This window comes from Procambarus clarkii, chromosome 42 (genome assembly GCF_040958095.1).
Source record: "Procambarus clarkii isolate CNS0578487 chromosome 42, FALCON_Pclarkii_2.0, whole genome shotgun sequence".
NCBI classification, from domain to species: Eukaryota; Metazoa; Arthropoda; class Malacostraca; order Decapoda; family Cambaridae; genus Procambarus; species Procambarus clarkii.
In genome coordinates this window covers 11,269,057-11,286,026 of record NC_091191.1, presented here as the reverse complement: position 1 = coordinate 11,286,026, position 16,970 = coordinate 11,269,057, and the positions used below count along the sequence as shown (strand labels likewise).

The 16,970-nt window shown below is 43.2% G+C and overlaps 2 protein-coding genes across 7 annotated transcripts in view; one reads left to right on the top strand and one right to left on the bottom strand.

Annotated features, from left to right (window-relative positions):
* The window catches only part of LOC138373605 (uncharacterized), a 34,456-nt gene that overhangs the window by 8,151 nt on the left and 9,335 nt on the right, over positions 1 to 16,970 (bottom strand). The gene's annotated exons all lie outside the window — the stretch shown is intronic.
* The window catches only part of LOC123770256 (mucin-2), a 33,483-nt gene continuing 16,822 nt past the window's right edge, over positions 310 to 16,970 (top strand). For 3 of the 5 annotated variants that reach the window (XR_006774317.2, XR_011231264.1, XM_045761927.2), the window contains exons 1-5: positions 310 to 455; positions 10,520 to 10,735; positions 11,836 to 14,004; positions 14,975 to 15,132; positions 16,041 to 16,335. Coding sequence is in view for 3 of the 5 variants with exons in the window: in XM_045761927.2 (XP_045617883.2) it covers positions 11,836 to 14,004; positions 14,975 to 15,132; positions 16,041 to 16,335 (2,622 nt within the window). In the remaining 2 variants the exon portion in view is untranslated. Of the gene's footprint in view, positions 456 to 606; positions 1,097 to 10,519; positions 10,736 to 11,835; positions 14,005 to 14,974; positions 15,133 to 16,040; positions 16,336 to 16,970 lie in introns of those variants that run through there. The other 2 variants (XM_045761925.2, XM_045761926.2) reach the window with 2 other exon arrangements.

Below are 16,970 nucleotides of genomic sequence, written 5' to 3'. Positions count from 1 at the left end.
CTCTACTGGAGCTTGAGTACAGACGGCTTTACCTGTCATAAGCCAGATGGTACAACTCGGCTTTTACTTGGACAAGCCAACTGTGGCTAACCATGTGACTATACAGTGCTTGAACACATGAGGGCCGGGCATATCATGAGAGAGAAGACGTGGGCGCGGCCGTCCTGGTCTGCTTCGACACGTCCGTTCAGGTTGATGGTGACACCTTCACGCCGCCCACACACCCACGTCGCAAGCGCCTCACTGGAGCATCACGCGATTTTCGACGTTACGCGGTTGGCAGGGAGGGTCGCCCACTTGGCCCGTGGCGCTCATTGCTGGGGAGGGTGACGCTGGTCCCGACAGAGGGCACCGCTGATGCGGGTCTTCACTCCCGGCGATATTTTGGTGCCGCACCTGGGACACCGCCGCAGCCGCCGCCGTCGTGTCCTCCTGCCGTCAAACACCACTCTCAGGTGGGTGCTGCGCCGCGGCTTCTTCCCTCCAGGATCTACACAGCTCTCGGGGAAAATAAGTGCTTCCTCTGGCAGTGCCATCATCGCCCGGTGGGGAATACAGGTGGTGGTGGCGAACAGGTTGCCGAAAATAAGTGTGGTGAGGTGCGAGTGTGGACAGGGTGCCAGGAGTGCCACAGACGCTCGCCCTTACAGCTGCTGCGCCTCCACTCAACCAGCTCCTGTTGTGGCTCTGATCAAGTGGTGTTGTTTTTGGTTTTTAGATAACTGATGGTGATTTTTTGCGCCGTGAGGGTTCGCTATATTGATTTTACTGGGAGAGTGACTGATCTGGGAAAGTGAAGGTGCCAAGGCAGGCGCTGGAGGGGTTCAGGTCTCGCCCCCGCCCACACCTTCTGCACGTCAACCCGTCCACTGCTACACACTCGCTGCTTCCTCTTGCCTGCCACTACCCCACTTGCCTCAAACAGCAAAATATTCCAGCCCTCGTCAGTAGTTATGATGCTGAATTTCTAGAGTACCGTTGTGTCTGTGTCAACATCATCCTTCCTCGTCGCCCAGTCCCTGGCGGCGGGCACCACAGGTATCCTCGTGCCCCACACACCACACCACACTCCATACTTCCTCGCCATTACTTAAAGGTAAAAAAACAATAACGTCTTCGTTGCTTCCTGGTAAGAAAGGTAGCGGTTTTTGTGTGTCATTATTTTAGGTCGCAGGAGCTGTGTTTGTGGTCAATCGCTCTTTTCACCTTATAATATTGTAGAGTAGTAGTAGGCACTAGAAATTCCCAGTAAATTTGGTACATACTGCCGCCTCATGTAGCCCCATTCGTCATGCTCTCTATCGTAGACCGTTCATACTGCTTCATTTAGCAGTGTTCATCAATTTACTTCTACTACCCTTAGAGAATTCATTTGCAAATATTTTGACACCAAATTTATAGTTATAACCGAAACGAATCTTAGAAAATTTAAAATTAGGTTGAGAATCAGCACATTAGACAACCGTTGGCTAGAAAAGCTTGGTACAAGAGCTAACAGCTTGACCCTGCTGCCACAAATAGTAAACAGAAATAGTACACACACACACACACACGGGCGCCGGTGGCCGAGCGGATAGCACGCTGTACACGTGATCCTGTGATCACGGGTTCGATCTCGGGCGCCGGCGAGAAAAGATGGGCAGAGTTTCTTTCACCCTATGCCCCTGTTACCTAGCAGTAAATAGGTACCTGGGAGTTAGTCAGCTGTCACGGGCTGTTTCCTTGTGTGTGTGTGTGTGTGTGTGTGTGTGTGTGTGTGTGTGTGTGTGTGTGTGGTGTGGAAAAAAAGTAATAGTAGAAACAGTTGATTGACAGTTGAGAGGCGAGCCGAAAGAGCAGAGTTCAACCCCCGCAAGCACAACTAGGTGAACACATACACACACACACACACACACACACACACACACACACACACACACACACACACACACACACACACACACACACACACACACACACACACACAGGGCGAATTGCCTAGCTGACAAAAGAAGGCAAATGTGGCTCCAGTTTACACAAAAAAGAGGATACAGAAGGGAAAGAACTTCTCTTCCATTCAGTCATCAGACGAAAACGCCAAGCCATTACAACTATATAACTCTTGGAAGGGATCAGGATATATGGATGTGGGATGGGACGGGGGTAAGGAATGGTGCCCAACCACTTGGACGGTCGGAGATTGATCGTCAGGGTCATCCTCCAGTCAATGTCACTGACGAGGAGCCCCTGCAAAGCACTCGAAAGAATAATAAGAGTAGTTACACATTTAGAGAGAATTCTGACTGTAAACAAACATCAACAAAGCTTTAGGGATGGGAAATCGCGCCTGACGAGGCTACTGGAGTTTTATGATAGTCACAAAAATAAAGCAGGACAGAGACGGTTGGGCAGATTCAATATTTCTGGACTGCCAAAAAGCTTTTCATACAGTACCTCATAAAAAATTACTACACAAACTCGAGGGGCAGGACGGAGTAGGTAGAAAATCCACTAACATGGTATCGGTGATTTCCTGGTTCAGACAGCGACTAATTCACACAGAGCGTCAGTAGCTGGCGCCAGGATTATGTGCATACTTTGTGCAACTGAACTCCCGGCGTGCGCATTGTGCTGAACCAAGCCGGACTCAGCTCCTGGTAATCCTACAGTCCGCATGCCTGACTCTCGGCTAGTGTACACACTCCCATGCCATGCTCTGGGCACATATAGTCCCATACCACAATCTGGGCACATTCAGTCCCCATACCTCAGTCTGGATACATTCAGTCCCATGCCACACTCTGGGCACATTCAATCCCATACCACAGTCTGGGCACATTCAGTCCCATACCACAGTCTGGGCACATTCAGTCCCATACCACAGTCTGGGCACATTCAGTCCCATACCACAGTCTGGGTACATTCAGTCCCATACCTCAGTCTGGGCACATTCAGTCCCATGCCACACTCTGGGCACATTCAGTCCCATACCTCAGTCTGGGCACATTCAGTCCCCATGCCACAGTCTGGGCACATTCAGTCCCCATGCCACAGTCTGGGCACATATAGTCCCATACCTCAGTCTGGGTACATTCAGTCCCATACCTCAGTCTGGGCACATTCAGTCCCATGCCTCACTCTGGGCACATTCAGTCCCATGCCACACTCTGGGCACATTCAGTCCCATACCTCAGTCTGGGCACATTCAGTCCCATACCTCAGTCTGGGCACATTCAGTCCCATACCTCAGTCTGGGCACATTCAGTCCCATGCCACACTCTGGGCACATTCAGTCCCATACCTCAGTCTGGGCACATTCAGTCCCGATACCACAGTCTGGGCACATTCAGCCACTTCACAGTAAGAGCTGGGGAGTGTCCACACTTCCCCAGCAGGGAAGAGATCGTTCCAACACCCGCAAGTGTGTCTATCCAGGTAAATCTTCCATTCACCGCGGATCGTATTGTACCCTCTACGGTCTCATCATGCCAGTGGGTTCTTAGATGGGAGGTTATACACAGTGGGGGAGACCCGTCTCCTGTGCTTGTGAGAGTCTGGCTTCCTCTCCAGACCATCTGAGCCAACAAGGTGTCACCGTGGGTCAACATTATCGCCGTTCGTGTTTGTTTTCACGTACTACCAAAACCTGGGTTCATGTTCCCATCACCCTGGCGTCAACGGGAGTCAGGTTCCCATCACCTTAGCATCAACAGGAGTCAGGTTCCCATCACCTAGAGGTAAACAGGAGTCTGGTTCCCATCACCCTGGTGTAAACAGGAGTCTGGTTCTCACGCCCCCTCGCGAAAACTGGAGTCGTAATTCACCTCTTGTGTCGGATGTGCATCAAGTGTAGTCGTTATAGGAAACAGCAGAGTTAATTAAGACAGATATCATTGTAGTGGTTCAAATTAGTTCCAATTAGGAGAACAAATATGAGAGACGGTGTCTAATGTGAGCCTGTGTTGGCTGTCATGTCTGGCCCTGACGACCACAACACTCTCAGCTGGGGAGGTAAAAACCCTTCATTGAGGGAGTGTCCACACCTAGGGGTAGGCAGTGTTGCAGGTGGGCTGGCACTGTGGTGGCACCCAGCCAAGGCTGCCAGGGCCTCTGTGATGGCTGGGAACACGTGTCCTCCTCACCCCTTCCACTCACCCATCCCCTCCACCCACCATCTCTTTTCTACCAGGACAAGTCCATACCTAACACCAGTACTGGGTGTCGTCCTAAATCCTCACCCTCTTCTTCTTCTCCCCCCCTCTCTCTCTCTCTCTCTCTCTCTCTCTCTCTCTCTCTCTCTCTCTCTCTCTCTCTCTCTCTCTCTCTCTCTCTCTCTCACCCTGCTTGATTAATTGTCTGCGTCTTTGTGTCTCTGTCTGCTTGCTTGACTTTCTGCCTGGCACCCACCTCATCCCGCACCTGATGGTGGGTGTGGGTGGTACACTCTCTTCACCTTTACTTCACTTCTTTCATTACTCTCTCTCTCTCTCTCTCTCTATATATATATATATATATATATATATATATATATATATATATATATATATATATATATAAATATATATATATATATATATATATATATATATATATCATTAAATTTTGTGAGGGTACCACCTCTGGTGCCAATGTGGGGACCCATAGCCTCGGAGAAGAAAATAAAAAGTATTCAGAGGAGACCTTGTGGTTTCTCACTGAACACTAATATTATCTTCTCCTACCACCCCCATTCTTTTGTATGTACACATATATATTTACTTTATTTGAACTTTGTTACAAATATATATATATATATATATATATATATATATATATATATATATATATATATATATATATATATATATATATATATATATGTCGTACCTAGTAGCCAGAACTCACTTCTCAGCCTACTATTCAAGGCCCGATTTGCCTAATAAGCCAAGTTTTCCTGAATTAATATATTTACTATAATTTTTTTCTTATGAAATGATAAAGCAACCCTTTTCTCTATGTATGAGGTCAATTTTTTTTTATTGGAGTTAAAATTAACGTAGATATATGACCGAACCTAACCAACCCTACCTAACCTAACCTAACCTATATTTATAGGTAAGGTTAGGTTAGGTAGCCAAAAAAAGCTAGGTTAGGTTAGGTTAGGTAGGTTAGGTAGACGAAAAAACATTAATTCATGAAAACTTGGCTTATTAGGCAAATCGGGCCTTGAATAGTAGGCTGAGAAGTGCGTTCTGGCTATTAGGTACGACATATATATATATATATATATATATATATATATATATATATATATATATATATATATATATATATATATTTGTGTATATCACGAAAATAAACACGTGATTAAGAATGTGACAATGTCAGACCACGGAGGAAAATGAAACAGGAATTTCCTTAAGTACTTTCGTATATTAAATACATCTTCAGAAGGAATGTATTTTCCTTCTGAAGATGTATTTAATATACGAAAGTACTTAAGGAAATTCCTGTTTCATTTTCCTCCGTGGTCTGACATTGTCATATATATATATATATATATATATATATATATATATATATATATATATATATATATATATATATATATATTAATTATAATATTTACTGTATTGGGCCTAAGATAGCGTACATTAGACCTAGAATTGCTTTGACAGGTTAAGTATTTTTGTCATTTTCCATTTTTTTAGAACGTTATTTGGGCTAATTTATTAATACAAAACTTCAACTTTTTATGGTACAACACCACATTTTTGTACCCATGACCGTATAATTGCTCAAGTACTAACATTTTAGTATGATAGGCAGATTTATTTTTTTAATGCACAAAATTTTCCTTGTGAAATTTTAGCCTATCCCCACTACGTACTGTGATTAACTTGTTCAGAAACTACAATGTTATTTCGCTGTCAAATGGTTCGCACTGTATCCATTCATCACGCAAATAGTCCTGTTTTAGAACTATTATCCTTGGCGGTCGTTGTACATGGTACAACACATTTTCGGCAAGCTGGCGTCTGGCCGGCTTTGATGGTGTCCATTACTGGCTGCTTAGTGTTGACAGCCGGTGAGATACAAACTTATTTTGGGGACACATTATCTTTAGGAGGTAACCACGTTCATAAGGGGCAACAGTAATATAAGGGTCACTTCGTATGACTGTGTTAACGTATTGTAAATATTGGTGGTATACCATTTGTAATATGTTTCCCCTTAATCATCATAGTGGTATACACGTATCCTGATCCAGTTTATGTATCCTGTTACAGTTTATGTATCCTGTTACACTTTATGTATCCTGTTACAGTTTATGTATCCTGTTACAGTTTATGTATCCTGTTATGTTATGTATCCTCTTACAAATTCTATTCTTCCCACATCACATTACAGTAACAATACCGAGAATGCAACGCATCATGAAAAGCCTATTCTTTAAAAGAATTCAAATTTTCCACTTTCTGAGTATCTATGATGTGTTTTGTTAAATTATTTTGTTAGAAATGCTGGAAAATTAAATCTTCAGTTTATATATCCATAAAATTAGGATAAGTATATAGTCGCTGGATAGCTTGGGAGATACATTTTTTGTATCTGCCAAGATACAGATATGTAAAAGTCCTTATTTTGCAAAGGGAAATGGTGGCAAAACGTAATGTATGTAAATGTGCTTTCAACACACGTTCTCAGAAATTTTTCAGAAGGAATGTAGAGTTCTGTAGGAAAATTCCTCATGGAATTTGAAAAAAAAAGTCTGAAACACTTTTGCTGGCTAAAACTCGAATTTAATATGCAGGTTTTTTTCTGGTTTGGCAGAAGTTTGGATGAGCATTTTGGGTTCCCAGTTTGGGTAGCCAGTTGTCATGGCCGGTTTAGGTGACCCGTTTGGGCGACCAGTTTAGATATTGTTATGCCTGAACTTAAGAGGTATCCAGTGATCACCCAAACTGTTTTGAAATATATATATTCTTCCAACAGAGCATTATTCTTTGTTATATTGGTTGAGAGTATTTGACAATTGTCGTGTTGCTCATTCACCTTTGTTTGATGTCCATTCATTTGAGGTTTGATTTCCATTCATCTGTGACTTAGTATGGCTGATGTTCATTCATCTGCAGTTTGATGTCCATTCATCTGTGGAAAATATCCATTCATCTGTTGGTTGATGTCCATTCATTGGTGGCTTGATGTCCAGTCATTTATGGTTTGATGTCCATTGATCTCTCCACTCATTTGTGTATTGCCTTATTGTCCAATCATTTTTGGTTTGGTGTCTATTTCACTATGGTTTTATGCCCGTTCAAGTCCATTCAACTTTGTGTGCACTAGTTATAAACGACAGTGATATATTTATGTGATTAAAGGTCAAGTAATATATTTATGTGGTCAAATTTGTCACCTTAAAGTTCAACTCACCAAGTCTCTGAATCTAAGTTGAATAAAGAGAGGGGAGACTATAGTTGACAGGCAGAGTCCCCCCTTCTGCCCTGGGGAGGCCAGTCTCGTGGCTGGAGCCTCGATCTACTCGCTCCGGCTCGATCTCCAATACTCTGTGTCTCATCTCTTGAATGTACAGTTCCCTGGGTATTTATGGGGAAACCGGGAGTTAAGCTCCATCTACCAGTAAGATAGCCTCAGGCTCTCTACCTACCACGCCTAAACAGCAACTTGTTTGATGGAAAAACGCCACGAACCGTCTACAATTATCAGCTTATCAGAAAGCAAGGTCACTTCACACGACCTGACTCCTGGTCAACTTACGGTCATTAACTGCTATAGGTGTGACTTCTTAATTACTAAAGACAGACAGTCGGGCGCCTCAAATATCATATATAACTGACTCTCGTATGTAAAATAAAACTAAACACCTTTATGGTGTTAGAGAAGGATCCCATGGGAGCTCGGTAGGGACTGGAGTGTGTTTTACAGGGCTTAAGTCAATAGTCTCTGGGTCCTCCACCCGGACATTGTGGCTTAGAGGGCCACCTCTCTCGGATCAGGGGTGACGTCACTATTGTTTACTGGCGCCTGAGATAGGACTTGGCACCGGGGTTAGGGCACCTCTCCTCGTGGCATCTCTGGCACCACTCTCACCAAGTTTGATCTTAGATTGCAAAAATGACAAGAACCTTAAAAATAGCGAAAAATATAATGCGCATATATAATAATAATAATGTCATCATGCTAAATCCTCATCGTCACAAAATTGTAAAATATTGTGTTGATCAGCTATAGTCATGGTCAGGTATATCTTACCTAAGGTAATATTTTGAACAAATTTGAACCTCTTTTAATAATGGACGATACTCGCGTGAAGCCTAATGTCATGATGATCGCTCCAGTAATGCCGGAGTGAAAAGAATTGGAAACAAAAACAAAGCAATATCCTAGCCTCTCTTTTCGACCAATCAGCTGCCTATTCTCTCGACGAATCAATTCCAACTGAATTTGGGCAATAATTAACTAGGTCTGGAATCTGGAGCGAAAAAATCGGGTTGAATTTTATTAAATTACTTTTTCAGGTGTCGCATGGAACCTATTTATATTTTAATAGTAATAAATACTTCTAGCTCTGAATTTTAGGACTGAATTATAGAGTAATAATAATATTCTATTATTACTCTAATAATAATAATAATGATACTAATGCCAACAAATAGTAATAATAATAGTCATGTAATAAAAGTAGTATTAATAATAGTATTTGTATTCTTTACAAAATAAGTACAAATCGTTCACTAAATTAAAAACAAACCACTCCTCAGAAGCGAGAGATGTGACTTGAAGAAACTGTCATCCATTAGAATTTTTAAAATAAAATTGTGTGTTTTTGTATCACACACACACTTGTGTTGATTTGAGAGGCGGGACTAAAGGGACTAAAGAGCCAAAGCTTAACCCACGCAAGCACAACTAAATGAGTACAACTAGGTGAATGCACACAAAAGGCATACAGCACCTCTTAACTTCCCTGAGTACAATGGCTAGGAGTTCCCAGAGTACAAGTGCCACCAGTACTCTTAGAAACCTAATCTCGGAGCGAGTCAGCTGATAGAGGTGAAGGGAGGGCCAGAGAGCCTCCTCGACATCCTAAACACAGCCAATGAACGCTCAATGTCCTCTGTAATTCCACAGCCATTAACCACTTGTTTCAGACGTAAGCAATGTAACCTATGTCCTCCTTGTCTGCCCCGGGAAGGTAGGCGACATGCGAGCAATTCACGCGGAAGTGATTTATTATATCTACCTATCGACTTCGGCTTTTATTTTTAATCGTACATGTATAAATAGTTGTAGTTGGATTTATGTACAACCAATTTGCCAATTTACAGTTTTGTTTATGATCAGTTCTTCTTTACTACTTTAGGTCTACTCATTATATCTCAACTTTGAACGAGGCTTATTTTTCTAGTATGATAAATTTTGTAGACGAATTGTGTTGGTACGTTGACCAAAAGTCAACGCTTTTGGTCAACGTGACAGCTGTTGGTATAAGACCAAAAATCACAATATATATTTATTGAAAGAATGATGGTTCAGTTATGGTATGGGAAAAGTTGGTCATCATAGTTGGAATATCGCCGCAGTGTGGAGGCCACTGACACTGTCTGGTGGTGTTGGGACTCGGGGGCGGGGAGGGTTGAGTAAGATGGGCAGAGTACGATCACTGCAGACCAGGCTGAGTGGCACTGATGTGGGAGTTTGGCACTCCCCTGCTGGCATCTCCTGTGCCAGGTGAGTACGACGGGCTCACCGTAGCCCGTGCTGTTTGGAACTTTTGGTTCCGAGAAGCTGAATCTAAAACAACAACAACGACGGCATAGTGAATGTTGGTAGGGAAGGGTGGGAGGAGAATCTTGCTTAGTGCCTCCAACTTCACGTATTCTGTGAAGAGTTTTGCTGCGCCTCGGTGAGTGGGTACATATATATGTGAGTGTGTGTGTGTGTATTTGTACTCGCCTATCTGTGCTCACTGGTCTGTGTACTCAACTATATGTGCTTGCTGATAGAGATTTAGCTCATGAACCCCGCCTGGTTGTCCAACGTGATGACTCCCGACTTATTTTCCCCTATCAGTTCTACTTTTGAAATTATGAATGGATTTGGCAACTGCAATCTGCTCGCTTAGTTCTAAAATTTCATTTACCTACTACTCTTTCACTAAAATTAATCATAACATCTGAGCGTCGCTTAGAAAGTAAAACCATACGTAAGCGTGACAAAGTACAGAACCATATTTAAGCGAGCACAGGAGCGGAGCGAGTAGCACGGGCTATGGTGAGCCCGTAGTGAACTTATCTGGCACAGGAGTGGTGCCTGTATAGACGGGTCTAGCCTAAACATATATACCAGGCTTCTGATCCTCTGCAGGTGACTGGCCTTCTGCCTGGTAATACTTCTATTACATTCCTCTCAATAACCAAATTACAAACAACAATTCTCTTGGCAATTTATAAATCAAGTATTTCAAAAACAGAACTTTATTCAAATTTCTTTCGTTCTTTGAAATATTTAATACTAAGTCAACGTGTCTTGTCTTCAGATACGGTGAGCGCGTCAGGCCCTCAACCCAAGGAGTTCTTCCACCACCAGTGGTCAGGGGGTGGGCGGGGGCAGCGATTATGGGGGGTGGGGCTCGTGGAGGCCACGCCCACCTGCAGGTAGGCGCGGAGGAACCCCCCACGCCCACTCACGCCCACAGAATGCACGACAATAAAGTATAAGTGAACCGTGCAAGAGATCTTCCAGCTGATTAGCGGTAAGCAGGAGGAGGAGGAGGAGTGGGTGTTGCTGGTAATGACCAATGGTTGGTAGTGTTGTTGACACAGTCTTATTGGTGTAGAGTGTATTGGTGTGTAGTGTATTGGTGTAGAGTGTATTGGTGTGTGGTGTATTGGTGTGTAGTATATTGATGTGTGTAGTGTGTTGGTGTATGTAGTGTATTGATGTGTGTGTAATGAATTGATGTAGAGAGTATTGGTGTGTGTAGTGTATTGGTGTGTGTAGTGTATTGATGTAGAGTGTATTGGTGTATGTAGTGTATTGATGTGTGTAATGTACCCTTTGGTCCGTGGTAGATATCAGGGTTTTGTCTTTTCTAGCATGTTGCTAGTGTCATATTATGTTCACTTCACTCCCTTACTTCCCCGATCCTTTCACGTGTGTAATTTAACCCAAAACTTTACCCCTTGTATTCATTCTTTACCTAAAGATGTTCCAGAGAGGAGTGAAACGCTGTAGTGAAGCAAATAGATGCTTCAATAATTACTAGAATTTCCTTACCGCGAATGTTGGTAACGAGTACTCTTCTTATTAATTAATAATGATACTAAGAAAATATTAGAAGCATAGACAGCTGTCTTAGACAGCTATAAGAACGTGTGATCATATTTTTGTGCTCATTTTTAACCAAATCTGTTTAATGGAGCACCTGCTGGCCAAGTATCCAAAAAATAATTATATATATATATATATATATATATATATATATATATATATATATATATATATATATATATATATATATATATATATATATATAATATATATATATATATATATATATAATATATATATATATATATATATATATATATAATATATATATATATATATATATATATATATATATATATTCTTGATTTTATATATAATGAAAATATTGATAATGTCTCATATAGAAAGCATAAGGTGAAGGAACGCCAGAAAAACGATACCTAAATTAATTCAACGTTCCATCCATGTGACTATGGAGCTCTTGAAGATACAAGTGTTGAATAAATTGAGGTTCATTGTGTTGTCTTCATAATTTGTTCACATATATATTTAAATCTTTAATAGCAATACGGTTGTTTCCAGATGTCTTCTGAACGGAAGTCAGCACGGAGTGGTGTGCGGGAGGGGGCAGGCAACTCTGTGCCCCAGCATTACCCTGCACATTTCTACCCAATGGTGGGCTACCAGGGGCCCCCACAGCCATGGTTCCCCGCTTCTGGAACCCCCAACCCGTGGTCCTGGAACCCCCCCATAGGCTACCCGGCGCCCACCCCGGCCTGGTCCACCCACCAGCCTGCCTCCACCATGACTACAACCAACAGCACGGCGGCTGTTCCCTCCGACGAGTACACCGTCGACACCTTGAGACGGATTTACAACGACGACGACGGGCGAGTAGAGATCCAGAGAGTAAAGGTCCAGCGACGCCACCCGGAGACAGGAACCATCACTTTCCCTACGGGTCCTGAAGCAATGAGTGTGGTCCCCGTCGGCAGTTTCGCTCTCAATGAACGACGACCACCGCCAAGAAAAAACCGACGGAAACAGCAGATGGAAGTCATGGCAGTAACACCCGGACAGCCGGGACCCTACCCATGGTACCCGTACATGCCTTGCGTGCCCTACCCGTACCCATATCCGTATTATATGAGCGGGTGTATGTGGCCTCCGGGTGTGCCTGCCGCGTCGACGACTTCTTGGAGTGGGCATGAGGAGAGTGAAAGAACGTCTTCCCGGCAGGACTCGCTCCCCACCACATTGGACTCTCAACGCCTCGAGTCTCGCATCTCTCACCCGTCCCGGGAATCCATCTCGCCTGTGTCACATCGGTCCCCGTCCCCGGCTGCCGCCTCTCACCTCACAGATATCCACAGCATCGCTCCCTCGGACAGCGTCTCGGTGCGTGGCCACAAAAGAGAAACATCCTTGGAGCGAGCACTAAGGGGGCCCACACCTCCTCCCCGCACTAAGAGTCGAGCGTCCTCAGACTCCAGAGCAAGTGATATCGGGAAGACGCAGGAGTGGATATTAGGGATGCATAACGTACTGGGCGTCCCTGTCGACAGGATCTCAGACGTCACAGACAAATCGTCTTTCATGACTGCTCCTTCAGACATAGTTATTTACAAAAAAATACCTCCCAAGAGAAAACGTCGAAAAGTCAAGATTGAGAGTATAAGTGACAAAGATTCTCTTGCTGATCCGAAAGAACTGGATAATACAAGTGATAGACAAAGTGTTGTGTCTGACATGACGTTTGATGAATCTTCAAGATTAAGTTCAGAATTGACTTATGCGTTCCGGAAATTAGAAAAATCAGTAGACGTTTTCAAGACAAAATTGTCAGTAGATTCTACACCAGTGCACAGCTCTGCCCCTTCTCCATCGATAGACATTATTCATTCCAGTGGTGACGTGACACCAACAGAGGAAGTCATGCATGTGTCGCCTTCTGACATCAACATACTCGTGGAAGAGTCTGATAAACAAGAAGCTAATCAGCATGATACTTCAGCCTCCTTGGAACGTGGATTTTCCCCGGGATCTGTCTGCTCTCTTCCTGCTCTTGAAACTGCTAAGGCAGACTCGACAGTAGATATATCTGCTCTGCGAGCGTTGATGGAAACCCCAGTCATTAAACCTTCACCTCTACCACCTCAGAATCATCAGGACCCTCCTGTTTCTCAGTCCAGTTCTATCACTGCATTTATGCCAGAAACTGGTCCTCCTCCTTCCACGTCGAGTATAAATGCCTCGACGGTACCAACAGCAACAAGCACCACTGAGGTCACTCTTGCTGGTTCTGAACCAGGGAGTGCCACAGTAACCTTGCAGACAACAACAGCACCAACTGATGTAACATCAAACGTTGCACGACCATCAGAGGTCACCCTCTCACCTTCATCCACAACGGAAGTAACCATACAATCTGCATTAAAGTCAGAAGCAACAACTCTGCAGCCTGTGCAGGTCCTGTTATTCACTCAACCTATAACAGTGACATCGCCTTTGCCTAGCCAGCCTTCAGCGGTGTCAGATTCTAGTAGTCCTCCTGTCGCCGTGGCAGAAACAGCTCTACCAGCAGCAACCGCTCCTGCAGCGAAGGGCGAAACAGTCAGCGAAGGTGGACGTGACTCGAGGGCCAGCGGCAGCACTTTCTTCTCGACGCGGCCTTCGGAGGACCCGGTGCTTGTGGACACGGACTCCACAGACATCCTGCTGCCCACCACAGATGCCACCACCGCAGACGAGGTGAGTCTTGTTAACATGTAACTTACCCGTAGGTCCTCCTTGGGGTTAATAACAATTTACTAGACAATATCAATTAACAAGAAACCAGCCTCACTTGGTACAGGTTTGCGTTCTATCCAGACGGTCAAAGAGTTGGGTCGAAGGACTACCCTTCAATCCTATCCCAGCTCCTTGTCCTTATATCCCTTCCATGAGCTATACAGTAGTATTTAAAAATAACTAAAGCTGAGGGCAAAACAACAAGTTGCCTAAGCGGCAGGATTGGTCACTTGACAGCAGCATACATGGAAAAACAGTTCAAAGTAGAAGCTCCTAACAAGGCCCCGGAGCGGGAGGGTTGTCACGTCTGCGCATGGGATGAAATTTGGCCTCCAACGAAAGAAGCGAGTTTATTGCAAAGTTAAACACCGTGCTAATATTTATACGTTCATTAAGAATATATATATTAAATACATATGCGTTCTTTAAGAAGACATTTTGGTGTTGCGTTCATCTAGTTAACACTACTACTCGCTTGTTGCTGTCATATTGGGGCATCTTGATATTTCGATATGATTAAACTTTGTTGACCAGACCACACAAAAGAAGCTGAAGGGACGACGACGTTTCGGTCCGTCCTGGACCATTCTCAAGTCGATTGTGATGAGGAGGTAGAGACAGGCAATACTAAACTTTGTTATTTAGGATTGTATATATGAGTTTATATACATATTATTGTTCCATGACTATAGCACAATAACTTGCTTTAAAAGCATGACCTGTGCTCATTAAATTTTGCCTCACTCCAAGGTATATCTTTAGCTACCACCCGATCTACTGTGTAGGGGCTTTTTGGGATAGATCTGTGTACCAACTTTTATACATCCCGCGCCACTAACGTAACTCCCCAATATTCTTGAATGCCTGCCTAACATATGGCAGTGGCCCTTCACCAAAGGCCACTGCCTCTAGCACTTGGCATGATCTTCAGGGCGAAGATCACATGGACTCTACAGCAGTGAGTCCTGGACTTGACGACGAAGGGGACTATCAGTGGGTGCTGCAGCAGCCTGGAGAGACGCCGGACCTGGCCTCCACCAATCCAGCACGGGAGGACGAGCGACGCAACGCCTGGCGAGCCGAAGTTAGGTAAGTAAAACAAAAAATCACAAAAAAGTCAAGCGCCTGGCAAGACAAAGTAATAATAAGATAATGAGCGTAGATAGTTGTGTGATCATTATATACATTGGGAGACACAATGAGTGGTTATAACGAGGGAATTAAGTGTATACTTATATTTATTTTGAATAAGTTAAATGGATGCTTTACAGCCATAGTGGCTAATCGCTCTTTTCATTATTAATAAATTACTTTAATAAAAGCGCGGAATGTACAGCTTTTCATTATTAATAAATTCCTTTAATAAAAGCGCGGAATGTACAGCTTTTCATTATTAATAAATTCCTTTAATAAAAGCGCGGAATGTACAGCCAATGCTTTTTTCTGGACAAGTGAGCGTACACATTATACGCTTGTTAAATCCTGATAACGGGTTACATTTTAACACTGACGGAGTCTGACACAAGGGTTGTCAAGGAGATACTCATATCTAGAGTACTGCAGCTCTAGGAAATTTTCAGTTTAATGTCCAAGACTCACAACGTTGATGTCGAAAATTAATTTATTTTTTGTTTACTTTTAAGGTCCATCATTTTCTTCCAATGTGTTACCACACTGATGTACTTGAATTCCATCTTGATAACCAACTGTTTCCTTGAGTTTTAAAATGTGTCAATTGTTTTTCGTTCAATTCTTGAGACATTAAGCACGTTTTGGCGCTTCAAGGGTTTAGGAAAGTCTTATGAATCTGTGAGTATTGTTAGACAAAGTAGTTCGGAGGTTTAACATCAATCACTTTACCTTGCTTCTTGTTATATATCGTGCTTCATGTAATTTATTATGTATCATATTTACACAATTTGGTATATTTCTGTGTGTGGACATTCTATGGACTGCATTTGCTGTATTTTCATATATTTTCGGTGACTCTGTGACAGCCTGTGGCGCGCGCGGTTGGTGGTGTCGCTGTGTCGAGGACGTGGTCTGGACCGCCAAGACTGGTCCACCTTCCATCTGCTGGTCCACCACCCCCTCACCCTGGACCTGAAGCTCTCCCTCCTGCACGCCCCCCGCCTCTGTGCCGCCAACACCTCGACGGGGGCGGCGCTGGTACGCGTGGCGCTCATCCACCTGGCGCAGTACGGAGAGACGCTGCTACAGCCAGAGGGGTCCAGGCAACATGGCTGGCGATCCGTCAAGGTTGACCCCAACCAACCCTGGGCATCCGTCAAGGTGGGCTTCACGGGACTTGTCACGTTGACAGGATATATTATAAAGGTGTCTCAACACCAGCATATACTCGCATTAGTATATTATTTATTAGTATAAATTATAAATTATTAAATTATTACTCGCATTAGTATATTATTAGTATTAGCTTCATTTCTGCTGTTTTGTTTAAGCTCACAGTACTCTAAAATATGTCATTGTACTATCTTACTTACTGTCTTACTATCGGAAGTAAGACATCTTTGTGCCTGTTTTAGAAGTCTCTCATCTCATTACTGTTGCTAAGATAGTGGTGGTAAAGTTTAAAAAATAATTTGTATTGATTCCTAATGTGTTAAACAAGTGGGTTTTTTTCAGAAAAGCCTAATCTATTTCTAATCTATATGTTTTCATACCATCCATTCTTACTATTCAAATATATACATTAATCTTAGGACATATACATTGTATTCTTGCTAACGAAACTACGACAGATTTTTCAAGGTCTTGTAGAACTTAATATAAGATTTCAAGCATCTCATTGTTATTTTCCTTTTTTTCAAAACTAAATAATTTATGCCTTATGTCATTATTCATAGAGGAACACTTTTCATTAGTGTACAATTAAATTTAGCTGCTAAATGTTAAGTTGCAAACCC